Raw genomic sequence first — 16,574 nt, 5'->3', positions numbered from 1 at the left:
CAGTTTTACAGGTTTTCAAACTCCTGTCACATGTCTGGCTTGACAGGTATAAGTATTAGGTAGCTTGCACAAAGAAACCTGTGACTGGCTAGAACCTGGGGCCTCAGATCCGGGTCCGCCACATGACCTGGCAGTAGAACAGGGACTTTTCAGTGCTTAGCCTCACTTAGGCGCTAGAGTTGGTGGAGAAATCCATCAGACATGAGGGCAGAGCCTGAGCTCTCCTCCCGGAGTGGAGGAGAGGTCCTGACACATTATGAGCGGTTCCAACCCCCAAGATATCAAAAGGGTTTCCATGTATGGAGAGATCCTGTTGTATTTCTGGGGGCAGCTCATCTGCGTTGACCGTGTCTTTGAGTCATAGTCACTAGTTTCTGAGATTTAACTTTTCTTTTTTTTAAAGATTTTATTTATTTATTCACAAGAGACACAGAGAGAGAGGCAGAGACATAGGCAGAGGGAGAAGCAGGCTTCCTGTGGGGATCCTGATGTGGGACTTGATCCCAGGATCCTGGGACCATGACCTGAGCCAAAGGCAGACAGACGCTCAACCACTGAGCCACCCAGGTGCCCCTAAGATTTAACTCTTTTATTTATTGGTAAGTCCAAAGCATTATGTCCTGCTTTCATTAGTTAGTGCCATCAGTGTTGTACAAGCCAAAAATGACAGGAAGTCATCATCATTCAAGAGAAAGCTAATGTGTCTTCCTTAGAAAGGGCGAGGTAGAAATGTGTGCTACTTTCAGATAGGCCCTTGTGGGATGTCACCCTGCAGTTCACTGTCAGATCATCCCATAGGTCAGAGCCCCAAACCCAGCCTCACTCCTACTTGGGGAGCACCCTGTTTCTGGGATTTTCTAAATTTATGGCTGGTGGAGTAGGTAGGAAACCTGTACATCCCCATGGCAAGAAACTAATAAAAGAGGTGGTTCCACCTGCTTTAAAAACACAGCTTTCACACAGCCTGGGTGGAGACCCAGGATTGAGTTCCACGTCAGGCTCCCTGCATGGAGCCTGCTTCTCCCTCTGCCTATGTCTCTGCCTCTCCCTCTCTGTGTGTCTCATGAATAAGTAAATAAAATTTTATTTAAAAAAAAAACACACACACACACAACTTTCCAAATTTGTTTCCTTGCTCTCTAGAAATGACCAGACGGAGATCCCCTGAGATTCCCCAACTTCAAATTAGTGTCAGCAGCTCAGTCTAGCCAAAAAATGACCAAGGGGCACTAACATGTGCTGCATTTTTAAGAAACACTCATTACAGGGGCACCTGGGTGGCTTAGTGGTTGAGCATCTGCCTTTGGCTCAGGTCATGATCCCAGGGTCCCCACAGGGAGCCTGCTTCTCCCTCTGCCTATGTCTCTGCCTCTCTCTCTGTGTCTAAAGAAAACCAGAAAATAAAACCAGAAAGAAAGAAAGAAAAGAAAAGATAGAAAGAAAAAGAAAAGCACTCCTTATTGTCCATGTATTTCTTTCAGTGTGCAGATGTGGATGATGATGACTGGGACATATCATCCTTGGAAGAAGATAAATCTCTGGGGAAAAAAACTGGGCAAGAACAGAAGGAACCTCTACCTGTGAAGAATGAGTCAAATTCTACTCAAGTGCCAAATGCCTGGGGTGCATCTAATCTGAAGGGGCCAAAGGGAGAAGGTTTGCTGCTCAAGTGCCAAATGCCTGGGGTGCATCTAATCTGAAGGGGCCAAAGGGAGAAGGGTGCATCTAATCTGAAGGGGCCAAAGGGAGAAGCTCAGTCCATTTTCCAGTTATTTGTTTCATCTTTATAACTATCTATTTAAGCTATGTTAAAATATCATCAAGCAGAAACACTGTTGGTATAACAAATATCTTGATGTTTGCACAAAGCATACTTGTTATATTGTGTGCTTTGTGCACATTTATTCCTTTTTAAAGTCCTTTAATCTGTGTACATATTTAATTTGGACCTAATCTTTAGTCTTTATATTTTCACATTGGTTTTGAAAATGTCCATACAAATATTTTCTCCATGCAGCTGCCTTGCAGAAATTAAAATTTTTGATCCTACAGCTGAATGGGGCCGTTCTTCTGGCAGTTTTCCTGTATTAATCTGTTTACACTATTAAATGTTTTCCTTTATTTCCTTGGAAGAAAGATTTCTCTTGCCACATTGTTGCTGGTGGGATGAATTACAAATGAAACCAAGAGTTGATACCGTTCCTGGATGAGTCCTAGGGTCTGGCTAAGTCCAGTGACTTAACTCCCAATATATTTAATTTTTTTAATTATGAAATATGATTTTTTTAAGATTTTATTTATTCTTGAGAGACACAGAGAGAGAGGCAGAGACAGAGGCAGAGAGAGAAGCAGGCTCCCTGCAGGGAGCCCGATGTAGGACTCAATCCCAGAACCCCGGGATCACGACCTGAGCCGAAGGCAGATGCTCAACCACTGAGCCACCCAGGCGCTCCCGATCTGTAACTTTAAATGAATACGTGCAAACCTCTCCATCTGTCTCTTCCATTTTTAGCAGGATCTCTTGCCCCCTCACTTTGTAAGATGAGCCACTGCTGTGTCTTTCCTTCCCTGCAGGACATGAGTCGTGCCTTTACTTCCACGCTGTGCCCATCACTAGGTTATCTGTGCTGTCAGAAGTGTTTTTCCGACAGAACCTACCAGGCTGTGCACAGTACAGTGACCGTCGGTACACAGGGCCAAGAGGACGCTCGGAATACCTTTCCTTCCTCTTCTCCCCTGGCCCTGAACTCATGCCCCTCCAAAGAAAACCAGTCTAGAGGCAGAATTCAAGTAGAAGTCTCCACGTGGTACGGTTTAGGGACTCAAGATCCTTCTTAACGAACTTCATACTGAAGCTCATCTACCCTGGGAAGATCTGTATTTACCATTTCATTTCCACTGGGCTTCTTATAATTTCATTCTCCTTTCTTTACACCTGTCACTCAGAGTCAGTAACAACAACAAAACGTCCTATTAGCACAGCTAAGGATCCTATCCAGGTGCTGAACCAGGGAAGGAGAGATGCTGAGTGGAAGCCTCTGGACAAGGGTCCCATGAGGGTATCCTGGGAGTGTGACTGTTTCATGGTCAGACTGCACTGGATCCTCCTCCACAGCCTGCGGGAGCTGGGTTGTGTGGACTAGCCAGCAGACCAGACAGAGCGACAGAGGACGGATTCTTCTAGGCCGGTCTGATCATTGAGGCTCCCCTTCCTCCATGTCTTTCTCCCTCCACAGGTCTTCAAGATGAATCCAGCACACTGAAAAGCAGCCTAGTAACTGTGACGGATTGGAGTGACTCTTCAGATGTGTAACCAGAGCCTGGGAGTCAGAGGGTCCCAACACCAACAGGATTCGTCATCTGCCCACAAGATCCGAGCACTCCTGCCTTACAGCATTTCCCCCAATAACAAGGAAGCTGATTCAAAGAACCAGGGTCTCTTGAACAGCACCTAATTCAGTCCTGAAAAACAAAAACTTTCAACAGTATTTTGAAGCATAGAGAGTCATTTAAGACTTCTGCTGCTTAAAAGTAATGTGTCATTGAAGTCATAAAAAGTGTTTTCTTCAGAACGGTACTCTAGTGTTTAAGTGTATTTTTTCAAGTAGTTTTTAAGTGAATTTTTTTAAAACTTACAGGTTTTGGTTTGAATTAAAACTTTCTTTTATATATATATTTCTTATGTCCATTATCACACTGGAAGTGTTTTATTACAAAATTCTGTTAGTACACTTACAAGTGAAATAGTGGAATCAGTGAAATTTTCACAGTAGCTTGGTTATTTTTCATATAGAAGTAAATTTAGAATTATAAAAATATAGCCCATATTAAATTTAAAAATAGGCCCACATTAAATACATTTTCCAGAAATACGTATACCACATGCAGCTTTGAGCTGTTAAGCATGTTGTTATCAAACAATTATTTTAGAACTTTACCATTTCTGCAGTATAATCCTTACCTTGGATATTTTACGAATAAAATGTAGCTGTTTTCAATGTCAATTAATTTATCAGAACATGAATAGAAAAGAACATTGCTGAATTCCTATGTGTATGTAGGTTGTTTTTTTTTTTTTTTTTTGAATGCCCAACCCATTATTATAAAGTACCTCAAAACTAATTAGTTCTGTTCTTAACAGTTGTCAATGGTCAGGAAGTTCATATAAACTGGTTTTCCGCATTTTTCTATACTTTGTGGTACTATCTGTATTGTTCCCCCTCCAAAACAACATTTTAACTAATGGTCTGTTGGGTTCTGGATCTCTTTCAAGTAAAGCCCTCCATTACATCATTGTGACTGCGGCTGAGTTATTAAGGATGAGTTCTGAGCTACACTGACCTTGTTGGTGGGTTAGGCTTGCCCTGTTAGCTGTGCCACACGACATCCTGAATGTACTCATGTTCTACATAAGAGCCCAAATAAACGCCAAATCAAATTTTCATGTAGTAGGACAGGGATAAGCAACACACCCAAGCCACTCTGAGCCTAATAAGGCACCCGGGCCCCACTGCACTCCCTCAGGTACTTTTCCAACAGATGTTTATTGAGCTACTTGGGTCTGTTCTGCTTCTGTAGCATGCATCATTCATTCATCAGAACAACTTTGGGACACGGTGATTATCATAATCCTCATCCTGAAGATGTGGAAAATGTAGAATTAGGAAGTAACTTGCCAAGGGGGCATACAACTAGAAAGTGCAAGACCAAGTGTTATCCAGGTCTCCATTCCAAGCTCTGTGTCTGCCCCCTGGTCTTCACACTTGACGGAAAGGGGTGAGAGAAATGGGATGAGCTTCTGCTACGCAGACCCAGTATAGAAATTAAGTTGGCACATCTGTGTCACAAAGGTCACTCCTCTAACTCATTTCTTTAGTCCTACGGCACTGTCCTTGGAGATGTGGTTGTTTCGATTTTGTTTGGACCTTGTATTTCCCCTCACTGATGCACAGCTAACATCTTTGTGGTTCCTGACAGAGCTTTCCTGTCCTTTCACCCTGTCCTCCCACTAAATTCTTCAGGAGCTAGAACACGTCAGTACAACCTGAACATCACCTTCACCGGTACAGCTCTGAAAACACTTGGTTTTAAACACATACTCATAAAATCCTGCCCCCAACACAGGGCATCTAAACTTCCTTGAGGCTTTCAGTTCATTTGTGTCCCTAGAAGATATATTATATATTTTTATATTCTTATATTTACTATTTCATATTTATATATATTTTTATAGATCTTACATATTATATAATCACATATATAATTTTTTTAGTAACAAACTTGTTCATTTCCTCTTCCCATTGAACATCTCCAAATAATATTTTTCCCTTTTAAGTCTTGCATGGCTATGTTCAATTCAAGTACCTTGAAAAATAGTCAGTCTCTCCATTACCCAGCCTGGTTGTACACACAGGGCCCCCAGAGACACACCAGAACTTGCCCATCGGTTCTGAGCCAGATAGGTGCCATACAGGCTCTGGGACCTTCCTCAGCTGGCTACAACTTCAGCCATGACCACCATCTCTAGCTGGGCTCATGCTGACATTCCAGCCCAGTATTCCAGCTTTCTGTATCAGAGAAGCCTAATCAGCTATTTAAGGTGGACATACCAGGCAATGGGCACTGATGTCTCAGCCCCATTAGCCTTTTCTTGAGCGGTTCAATGAGAATCACACTGGGTGACAAACAGGTGTCAGAAAGCAGGAGTCAGGGATCCCTGGGTGGCTCAGCGGTTTAGTGCCGCCTTCAGCCCAGGGCCTGATCCTGGAGACCTAGGATCGAGTCCCACGTCAGGCTCCCTGCATGGAGCCTGCTTCTCCCTCTGCTTGTGTCTCTGCCTCTCTCTTTCTCTGTGTATCTCATGAATAAATAAATAAAAATCTTAAAAAAAGCAGGAGTCATCGCTATACAACCAGTAACCTGTCCATTCAACTCAAACATCCTTTGAGAACTGTCTCAGACTGCCCTCCCACCATTCACAAGACACACTCCTTACACACCTTCTGTTTAATATAGGAAAAGAAACAAGGAATGAGGACAAAGAATGCCATGTCTGAACAATTAAGAAGAGGCTATGTTACAAATACTTGATCCCTCGGTGCTAAATACATGTTCTATAAGTGTATAAAATATATACAAATCCTGTAAATAACCTGTTTATTTTTTTATAGAAAGCCTCAACAGAAAATGATTAGAACATTTACATCGATACAATCAGAAAATTCTCCAAATTCATATTTTAAAAATAGTTTGAGTGCGGATTAGAGGAGGGCTTTGAGGGGATCATTGTGTGAACAGTTCACTTTTATAAGACAGCTTGCAGCAGTGCTCTTTTCAGACATAAGCATTTTTATCAAACTGTTTTGAAGGGTTTGTGGTTTTAAAATCTCCTTCTGCACCAGGATACTTTGTCCGAGAAGACAGAACGGATGTGGCACCATTGTATGCATATCCCATCCTGCAAGGCAAAACACAGTTTGGTAGCTCCTATTTTACAGGGAAGGCAGAAACCATTCCCCCTGCTGCTATCCCAGCTAAGTTTCAGGCTCTCCCTGATTACTTTTAGCTAGCTTTCTCTCCTCCTCTATCACGAACCCCCCCACCCTCTAAATATCTCACTGTCATTTCTCAACAGTTAGTGTGTCGATGTGAATCTCAGCAGAAGAAACTCGTGGCTTGTTCATTAGTTCAGTTTTACTCTTAAACCTCCTCTTCCCAGACCCTAGGGGACCGTAGTGACCTTCATCGGTAATTTCTGCCTATGTGAAAATGATGAGGCCAAGGTGAAGAATACGCCCCATAGTAAGACCTATCCTGCTTACAGAAATGGCTCAGAAATGTAAGCAGGATAAGCTCTGTTTTTTTTTTTAAATTAACTTTAATGAACTATACATTCTATTCACTGTATTTATTATATTTAATATTATATTTGCTCTATGTTCCTTTTACCAATTCTAGTTTTTTGACATTTCTAAGAATCATGTGAGCTATCTATAATTTGCCCTACCTGTAATCATTTTAACAGGTCATGTCTGTCTCTTTTTCATACCTGGGGGGTTTGTTGTTGTCAGATATTGAAAAGCAGAATATGACACCACCAATTATGCAGAGTGAAGCTCCTGCCCATCCAATAAACAGAGCAGCTCCTAATTCATACCTGTGAGGAAGTATTACACAAATATTACGGCTTACTTATTTGGGAGTAAACAGTATCTAAGACTAGTGAGCCAACGTTTATACTAGATGCTCATCATAAACTTTTGCTACTAGAGCTTGTACAGGAAGTAATAGCATCTTGTATCTGTATCATGCTTTAAACTTTACCCAGTGTTTTTCTAGCCATCACTTGATTGTATCTCCCCAACTGCCTGAAAGGAAGATGAAGTGATCCCTGCAGGCCAAGCAGAAGCAAAGCCAACTGAAAAGCCCAAACCTCCCAGCTCAGCCAGTATCTTTCCTCTGGGCTCTGTCTGAAGCTCACAAAGCTTTCCATCTATTTATTCCGCTATGCAGGGTAAATTATTTAGCAGACTCCAGTTAGAAAACAGCAGGTAGCTTTTGCTTTCAGTTTAATTCAGTTCAATAGACACAGATTTGCAAATCACATACAAGGTGTTGAAGGATGGCAAAATATTCCAGCCCCAGAGAGGCCACATGGGCATGAGGATTATTTTGAGCTGAAGGCAACAACAGAAAAGCACATACAAGAAAAGCTCTCTGCCCCTTCCCACACACCCTGCAGCAGGACACACATCTTTAAAGATGTCCCCCCCCACCCCTCCTGCCAGGAAGGACCGAAGTCAACCACCAGAGACAACCGTATACCAGGGGGGCATACAAAAGGCACAGGGGAGTCTTCGTAACAAACTTTACTAACTAGTCCTGTCTTCCATTAGTTCCCCCACAGATCTGTGTTCCTACAATTTGCTGCCCCAGAAGCTTAATGTCCTTTTCCCTTGTCTTGTCACTTCTCTCTGAGCTTACTGTTCTTTTATTTGGATGCCATAGAAGCCCGAGTTCTAACCCGCTTTTTGAGTTACTAATCATTGGATACTCCTACACATCTGCATGATGCTCATGTTAACCAACTCTGTTTTTCTCTTGTTAACCTGTCTTTTGTCAGTCTGATTTATACGGTCTTAGCTGAGAACCCAGGAGAGTGGAGAGGGGAAAAAGTTAAGTTTTTCCTTGTCAACAGAGCCCATAAAAAGTCAGTGCTACATACAGCGTTATCTTGCTTCTCACCACAATCTAGTGGGGAATAAATACAAAATAACATCATTTAGTGACCGACAGCTATCTGGCTGGCCACAGTACTCTGCTGATGCCTCAAGCAGATGCAAAGATGAACAAGATCAACAAGACAGCCCCTACCTTGGGTAGGTCCCCACAAAAGGTACAAATAATGCTAGAGTAAACAAAAAAAATGAAATCATTTACAGTAGAGGGCTAGAGGAAATGGTTTTAGGGGAAGAGCACTCACCAAGAAAAACAAGTAAGGAATGACAAAAATATATCAAAATGTTAGGGCCCTGTGTTTTCATGTTTGGCGATCCTTTTTATGAACAACAGGCTTTTTTGTTTTAAAGATTTATTTATTTGAGAGAGTGAGCAAGTGAGAGAGAGCACAAGCAGAGGAAGGAGCAGAGGGAGAAGCAGACTCTCTGTTGAGCAGGGAGCCTGATATGGGGCTTGATCCCAGGACCTGAGATCACAATCCAAGCCAAAGGCAGATGCTTAACCGACTGGGCCACCTAGATGCCCCAGAATAGAGGTTTTTAAATAAAGAAGTGATTCTCGAGAATTTTTGGCCCATAGATTTCCATCACAAGCAAAAACTGATGGATACTAGCCCCAACCTAATGGGGATAAAATGAAGTCCAAGCAGGAGGAGTCTCTTTTGTTCATGCAGAATCCACAGAAGAGCTGAGACAGGAAAAAAAGAAGTGAGGGTAAGAAGGGGCAAGGCAGGGCCAAAGTGGGCTCCTTCCCCAGCCTGTCCCCTGAACCAGGTGCAGGGGCAGGCTTAGGTCTCAAGACCATACTACACTGCTGAGAGCAGCTGGCATGTACTGCCTGGGCCTGTCCCAAGTTCTGCCTCATCTGTTTCTCTGTGCCGTGTCACTGGCTGAACTCCTGGCTGGGCATGGGTAGGCTATCTGGTGTGACCGGAATCACAGCAGCAATGGAAGAGTGACCCCAACTGCCAGCGGGGTGGAATCTGGAAGCAACATTCACAGATCAAGAACGTACAGTCTACTCGCTCATTTCCAGATCTACCTATGGTGACAATTTCATAGCCTGAGCTCACAACTGGGAAGAGGTGATGCACATGATACATGCTGCCCTGGGGTCCCTTCTTTTTAAAAATATTTTATTTAAATTCAATTTGCCAGCATATAACGCCCAGTGCTCATGTCATGTGGTCCCTTTCTTTTCTCACTCTTATGTTGCCTTTTGTGGGAAACCCCATTGGTTGTTGAAGCAAGGAACAGCCACAGCAGAACAGCTACAGGTAACCACCTCGTCCTGCCTTAGAACACTAACTATGTTCTGGAAACCAAGAAATTTCCCCAAGTGCTCCCAGCAGAGGCAATGGTAGAAAGAGAAGATTGCTGCAAAGTGGTACAAAACACCTTCAGTTTGCACACACAAAAAAACTGGTCCAAAAGGACTCAAGAGTGAAGTGTACCATTGATAAAGAGCTGACCAGACCAAAAGGGTAAAATTCACTGTCCTATGAAAGATACCTTCATGAAATATCATGCCATACATCTAAGAAGGATATCCTGAATTTCTACAATCAGCCCTCCTTTTATGATGTTTGAATGCAACCATGCATATAAAATAAGCAAAGTGACTTCCTGGTTGTTAGGTGCAGGGCATCTGACCTCTTTAAAACATCTGCAAGTCCTAGGGCACCTGGGTGGTGCAGTCAGTTCAATGGCCAAGTCTTGGTTTCAGCTCATGTCTTGGTCTCAGGGTCATGAGATTTGAGCGCCACATCAGGCTCTGCTTGAGATTCTCTCCCTCCCCTTCTGCCCTTTGTGTGTGTGCACTCTCTCTCTCTCAAAATAAATAAAATCTTAAAAGAAAACAACAAGCCTGAAAGTCCCATAGTAGTAAGCTGGCACTGGATGCCTATCATGCTGTCACAGCTAAAAGTGAGCACACTGAACATTTCTACTTGTAGGACATTATCATGGGATTACTATTTAATGATACTTTGTTTTTCTCTGTTTTTGTCCTCCTAGAGTTCAGGCTGTCTTCCCTGATGAAACTATGCCTCAGTATTAGTCTTAGTGTAAATAAGTCCTGAAGCAACATTCTGAGATTTTTCTTAAACAAATATTTAGCTTTCTAAAATATGATTCAGTGCTGGGTACCATGGTTGATTAAAAATAAGCTTCTAGGGCAGCCTGGTGGCACAGTGGTTTAGTGCCGCCTGCAGCCCATGGTGTGATCCTGGGGACCCAGGATCAAGTCTCATGTCAGGCTCTCTGCATGGAGCCTGCTTCTCCCTCTGCCTGTGTCTCTGCCTCTCTATGTCTATCATGAATAAATAAATAAAATATTTTTTAAAAAACTCACTCAAAGGAGCATGCAAACACATATATGATGTCATCACAAATCAGAATAAATTACTCAGGCAGGCCAAATGTCAGGACTTGTATCTTTCTATTCATTTAAGCTCTTAAAACTTCCTGAAGAACTGTAAGTTTGTCTTATGTTAAAAACTAGTTTGTGTATTCTTGTTTTTAAATATATTTTCAGGGCACCTAGGTGGCTCAGTCAGTGAAGTATCTGCCTTCAGCTCAGATCATGATCCCAGAGTCCTGGGATTGAGCCCCGTGTCAGGCTCCCTGCTCAGCGGGCAGTCTACTTCTCCCTGTCCCTCGGCTGCTCCCCCTGTTTGTTCTCTCTCTCTCTTTCTCTCTTTCTCTGTCAAATAAATAAAATATTTAAAAATAAGAAATATATTTTCATTTTTCTTTAAGTCAGTAAATACAGATTCTACTCCAAGAATAATATCATTTCCATGTGAGTTCCTTGTGTATTCTCTGAGAGACAAACAGTAAACAGTACCAGCTTAGAGCTGAAGTCTTTAAGAGACTCCATGTCTACACCAGTAATTTTTAACAGCTGGCTTTTGTGACTCAGTTCTTTCTCTTGCAGAGATGTTTGCTTCTGCATTCTATGGAAAGACACATATAGCTGACCTACTCATCAGGGACTTGAATTCACAGCCATCAGTGCTTGTGATCTGGCAAAAACTGGCTGGTGTTACTGAAAGCCGGGATTGAGAGAGAGCAATGTAATATGCACTCAAATTTCTTCCAAAGCATGCCTCTTTTGACACTCGCTGGGAAGCTTAGTCTCTACCTGGAAATCTTCGTTTTTTGGTAACGCTAAGAAGCTAACTTTAAGACCTCAGAAGATCACCACATTTCAGATGCTCTGCTGCAGGTCTTTCTTTCATCAGCAATATCCTCCTGGCGCCAGGCCAGCTTCCCCAACTCAGAGCACACCCTCTTTATTGGTCTGTTAGGATAGCCAACGTCTTTTTCATTATTCTGAAAAGCTATAAATTTGCTTAGCACCAGACAGATCCACTATTGTCATGGTGAGGACAGAACTTCAGTTCATGGATCAAAACATTGTTTTTAGAGTACCTCAAATAATCCGCTCAGTTGATAGGACTAATCAAAAGCTGCCTGTCTGACTTCAACTCATTTATGTAATTGAAAGTAAATTTAGTAAATAGGGGAAAACTGTACCTCTATACAGAGAAATGAAAACACAGATTAATCACCTAAAAATTCCAACAAAAAAGAACCATAATGATCTAAGCATTAAAATGTCCTCTGCAGGCAGCCCCGGTGGCCCAGCAGTTTAGCGCTGTCAGCCTGGGGTATGATCCTGGAGACCCGGGATCAAGTCCCACGTCGAGCTCCCTGCATGGAGCCTGCTTCTCCCTCTGCCTGTGTCTCTGCCCACCCCCCGCCCGTGTCTGTCATGAATAAATAAACAAAATCTTTAAAAAATAAAATAAAATAAAATATCCTCTGCACTGTAGGGTGAAATCATTCTCATCCATCTGGCTGTTCCTGGGGCCCTAGAGAACTAGGACCACACCTGGAGGCCTTAATTTTGATCACCTTGCACTTGACCTCATACGTCAGCCCTGTAATCTTCACGGGCATCTGAGGGAATGGATTAGAGAACATCTCTTATTTGCACCTCCTCTTTTTTTATTCCTCGCACCCCAGCCTGTCATGACTTATTTGCCATCCACAGGCAGGTCGTGTAGCCTACCCGGGTCACCACCACAGAAATGACAAGCTGGCATTGTGCTCATCATGTGTTTCGAGATAGACTAGAGAGACACAGCTCTGCTCTCAAGGATCTCAGCGTCTAGCAGGGATAGTCAGATATGAAGCAAATAATGACACCGGATTGTAATGAAATTTAACAGCAGCATCAGAAGAGCATGTTTTTGCTCAGTCCCAGATCCACAGAGATGTGGTTCAAGTAGATGTTTACAACAATAGCCATTACCGTCAGTTCACTGTACTAGGATTTTGGTGTGTGTGCCAAGATTTTTTTTTTTGCATAATTATATCCAATCTTCATCACAATCCTGAGAGATAGGTCTTGCTATCTCATTTTACAAATGAGCAAACTGAAGCACAGGGAAATTAAATCACTTGACCCATACCTCGGCTAAGTAAATAGCAAAACCAGGATTTAAAACCCAGAAATGTGATTCCGAACCTTAAGCTCTTCACCACACTCCTTCTTCCCTTTATGTATACTTTAGCTACATAAAAGTTTTTATCAATCTGAGAAGATACAATCAGTGTAATGTACTTTTGGTTGTCATTTCAGAGAGAAGGGAGCTTTCTCTCTCCCCAGCTCACTGCCTTCTCTGTGGCTCACGAGCTCCAGGGTATGGAATTTTGTCTGAATTCCCCTCAGGCTGTCTTCTCACCCGGCACAAAAAAAGGTGAGTGTAGCAATGAAAATCATGGCATGGAGGACTGGAAAAAAAAAAAAAGAAGAAAGAAAGAAAATGCAGTGCCTCCAAAAACAAAACAAAAACTGGTTAGCAAAAAAAACCCAAAAAAACAAAAAAAAAAAAAAACGCCTTCTTTAAGACCCCCGAGGAGTGAAGTGACCTTGCTAAAAGTCACAGAGCCAGGAGCCAGGTCTTTGACATCCAAGATACGGTTTATTTTTTCTGATTCTATTTATGTGACAGAGAGAGAGAGAACGAGAGTGAGAGAGAGAGACTGTGCGCACAAACAGGAGGAGCAGCAGAGGGAGATGGAGAAGCAGGCTCCCCACACAGCAGGAAGCCTGATGCAAGACTCCATCCCAAGACCAGCTCTCCCAATTACCACCTGAGCCGAAGGCATACATTTACCAAGGCATATGTTTAACCAACTGAGCCACCCAGGCACCCCTAAGATAGTATTTCTTTAAACATATTGTCCCACTCATTTTAATCAAGAGTGGTAATAGCCAAAATAAATACTCCAGTTACTTGAAAACAACTATCTATCATCAAGTTCAAAGTTTAGAAAATATACCATATATTATCAATGTAAACATTTTTTTTTCAAAGATTTATTTATTCATTCAAAGAGAGAGAGAAATAGGCAGAGACACAGGCAGAGGGAGAAGGGGGCTCCATGCAAGGAGCCGGACGCGGAACTCGATCCTGGGTCTCCAGGATCACGCCCCGGACTGCAGGCGGCGCTAAACTGCTGCGCCACCGGGGTTGCCCTCAATGTGAACATTTTAAAATTTAATTCCCCTGGTATGCCATTCTTTTAAAGATTACTGCCTAAAATAAACTTTCTTCAATTCATAGGCTTATATAATCCAAGGTCTATATCACTGCATGGGTAGATTTTGTATTAAAGAAGTATCCTACAGGTATTATCCACAAACATATTCCCCCTCATTATTCCACACTCTTCCTCTGGGGGCCCAGTTACTAGTCTGAGCTGTGCAGTGCCCACCCAGCCTGTGAGCCTCCCCACCCTGCTCACAGTCTAGTTGCCCTTCCACAAACCTCTCTGCTAACAGTTCTCTCCCACTGCCTGCAAGATGCCATAGGATTTCGCACCCATGGCTTCCCAGGAGGCTTACAAAGTAGTAGCAGGTGCTGCCCAAATGGTGGCTAAAGTAGGATGGGTCATTTAAATAATAAGCATCCACTGATATATGGAAACTTCATGGAGAATTCTCACATTTAGGAAACTCAAAATATAGACTGATATTTTTTTTTATGCCAAATCTAAATTGCTCTTCCGTGGCCAGATTAAGATAGACATACATACATTATCTTTCTGTTATGATTTGTCAACCAGGTCGTTCAGAATTCTACGAACGGTATAGCTTCCTAACAGGTAATACTTATTGGTCTTGGTCATGCTGCTGTAGTGAACGCTTTAGATGTGTTATATTCTTCAATCCTCTTAACACTGAGAAGCAGGAGGCACTAGCTCTCTTATCCAGACAGACAACTGCATCTCCCTTCAGATCTCAGAGGGGGAAGGACAGGGCCAGGAACCGAGGGGAGATCTAACTCTGAAACCTGACTCAGCCTATCTGCCGCCAATCCCCCTCCAAGGGCCTGTAAGGCACACAGTGAGTTATCTTTACAGAAGTCCTAATTATTGCCAAGTATTCAGGGAAATTTTTTAAAAACATCCACAGTATAACTGAATATACTGGTAGCCAAGGTAACTTACAACCTCAAAGAAACATCTCCTGTCCCCAAAGTTACATAGTTCAATTCAAAAACAAATCTGTTGTTTAGCAATGTCCATGCCCTTGGGCGCCATTCATGAGGACATTGGAGGGGCTTATGGGGTTTTCTTTGATTTCAAGTGAGAAATGATGTGCTGAGTCATAATGCTCAAAGTAGGTGCAGTAACTCGTTTGCGCACAAACTGTGAAGTCTGCATAAGAGGACATCCCAGAGGGGACTGTGCGTCCAGACAGGAAATTCCTAAGACAATAGATGCTGCCTTGCGACCCCTGAGGGCACGGCCAGCGCTGCTGAGTGCAGGTCAAGAATCCATGTGTGCACAAGTGGGTGTGCACATCTCTCTCTGTTGAAACAAAAATATGCAGATGAACTTGGAGCAAAAAAGCATGGGTCAATTAAAAGCGTATCCCACATTTTGTTCAGAATCCTCCACAGACTACCTGAAAGTGTTTTAGGATCAAACTAGGTGTTGGGGGGAGAAGCATATAGGATGGTTCTCAGGAGAAGGGTCTTAAGAGCGTCTATGCATTTGACGGTTACAAGTGGTTGCAGATCTCTAACTCAATGCTACAAACCAGGTGATCAGAAAGAAAAAATTATTCAAGCCTTATTTCTTTTAAATGGTCCCATGCTGACTTCCTTTCAAATCAGCCTTCTGTTTGAGAGCCAAGCATCTTATGATGGTTATCATTTCTACCAGGCCTCCAACATTTCAGGATCCATCTCTCAATGGCTAACCTTAATATATGACATAAAGTAGTGAGCTGCAACATTAACATTCTCTGTGTAAGGGTCAATATCCTTGAAAATAATAGTTAACATTTACTGAGTCCTTACTATGTGTGATGCATGGTTCTAAATAGCTGAATATTTATTATCCCATTACTGATGAGGAACACAAGAGCCAGAAATGATAAGTAACTTCTTAAAGGTTTCACAACAAATACCCGGCAGAGCTGGGGTTATTCACAGGCAACTAAGAGGTACTGGATCCAGGTCCTCACTCTTAAACAGTATGTATATGCTGCCTCCTGTCCCCATTCCCTTAAGCGTATCTCTACCGGCATACTCAGTTTTCCCACTCTAAGGGAGATGCAGACAGAGAGTCGATACACCACGGCTGGCTGACTGACCATCCTCGCTAGAAGTGTTATAGAGCATGGACTAGGCACAAGAGATTCCCAAATCAGCAAGATGTGGTCTCTGCCTCAAGATGCTCCTGGTCTGATTTGGGAGATGGAGCAGTAAGCGTGTGCCCTGAGAACAACTCAGTAGCAGGACACCAGGAACCGGGGGGTGGGGGGGGGGTGGGTACCTCACCCAGAATGCAGGCCCTGCAGGATGAGCAGGAGTCAGCCAGTATATGGAAAGGAGAGGGAGAAGAGGGTTAGGCAGGTAAAAGTAGAGTCACCAGAAAGCATGGCAAACTGGCAGGAACTGCAACTTCACATGCTGGTGGGTAACAACTAATCTCAGTTGCCAGACGCTTGATCTCCAAGTGTATTTATAAGTTATGCTAGCATCACAAAAGCACCAGAGCAATTGTGGTGATCTGAAGTGGCCTGTGCCACAAGCAAACACAGCGAAGGCACAGGGTTAACACTTCTCAATATTTAACCACTGAACTGTTTTGTTCTTAATATCTGTCACATCCATGGAAGCCCTTATCCAAGAATCTGTGAGCTCTTTACCAACATCAATTCACTCTCCAAATAATCTCATGAGTGGAGGAAACTTAAATAAGCAAACATCCGTAATTCATTAAGGAAAAAGAGAGAAGTCAAATATCTTA

The 16,574-nt window shown here is 42.8% G+C and overlaps 2 protein-coding genes across 7 annotated transcripts in view; one reads left to right on the top strand and one right to left on the bottom strand.

Moving 5' to 3' along the window:
- Positions 1-4,293, top strand: part of DZIP1 (DAZ interacting zinc finger protein 1) — a 54,336-nt gene extending 50,043 nt beyond the window's left edge. For all 3 annotated transcript variants that reach the window (XM_072760862.1, XM_072760859.1, XM_072760860.1), the window contains 2 exons: positions 1,482-1,656; positions 3,237-4,293. In XM_072760862.1, coding sequence (XP_072616963.1) covers positions 1,482-1,656; positions 3,237-3,313 — 252 coding nt within the window. In that variant the 3' untranslated portion in view covers positions 3,314-4,293. The remainder of the gene's footprint in view (positions 1-1,481; positions 1,657-3,236) is intronic.
- A 1,698-nt stretch (positions 4,294-5,991) lies between these two features.
- The window catches only part of CLDN10 (claudin 10), a 124,976-nt gene continuing 114,393 nt past the window's right edge, over positions 5,992-16,574 (bottom strand). For all 4 annotated transcript variants that reach the window (XM_026003632.2, XM_026003633.2, XM_072760863.1 and 1 more), the window contains 2 exons: positions 7,049-7,156; positions 5,992-6,457 (listed from right to left, as the gene is read on the bottom strand). In XM_026003632.2, coding sequence (XP_025859417.1) covers positions 6,334-6,457; positions 7,049-7,156 — 232 coding nt within the window. In that variant the 3' untranslated portion in view covers positions 5,992-6,333. The remainder of the gene's footprint in view (positions 6,458-7,048; positions 7,157-16,574) is intronic.

This window comes from Vulpes vulpes, chromosome 6 (genome assembly GCF_048418805.1).
Source record: "Vulpes vulpes isolate BD-2025 chromosome 6, VulVul3, whole genome shotgun sequence".
Taxonomy (NCBI): domain Eukaryota; kingdom Metazoa; phylum Chordata; class Mammalia; order Carnivora; family Canidae; genus Vulpes; species Vulpes vulpes.
Note: the sequence above shows the minus strand (reverse complement) of the source record. Positions and strands in the feature narration are given on the sequence as shown.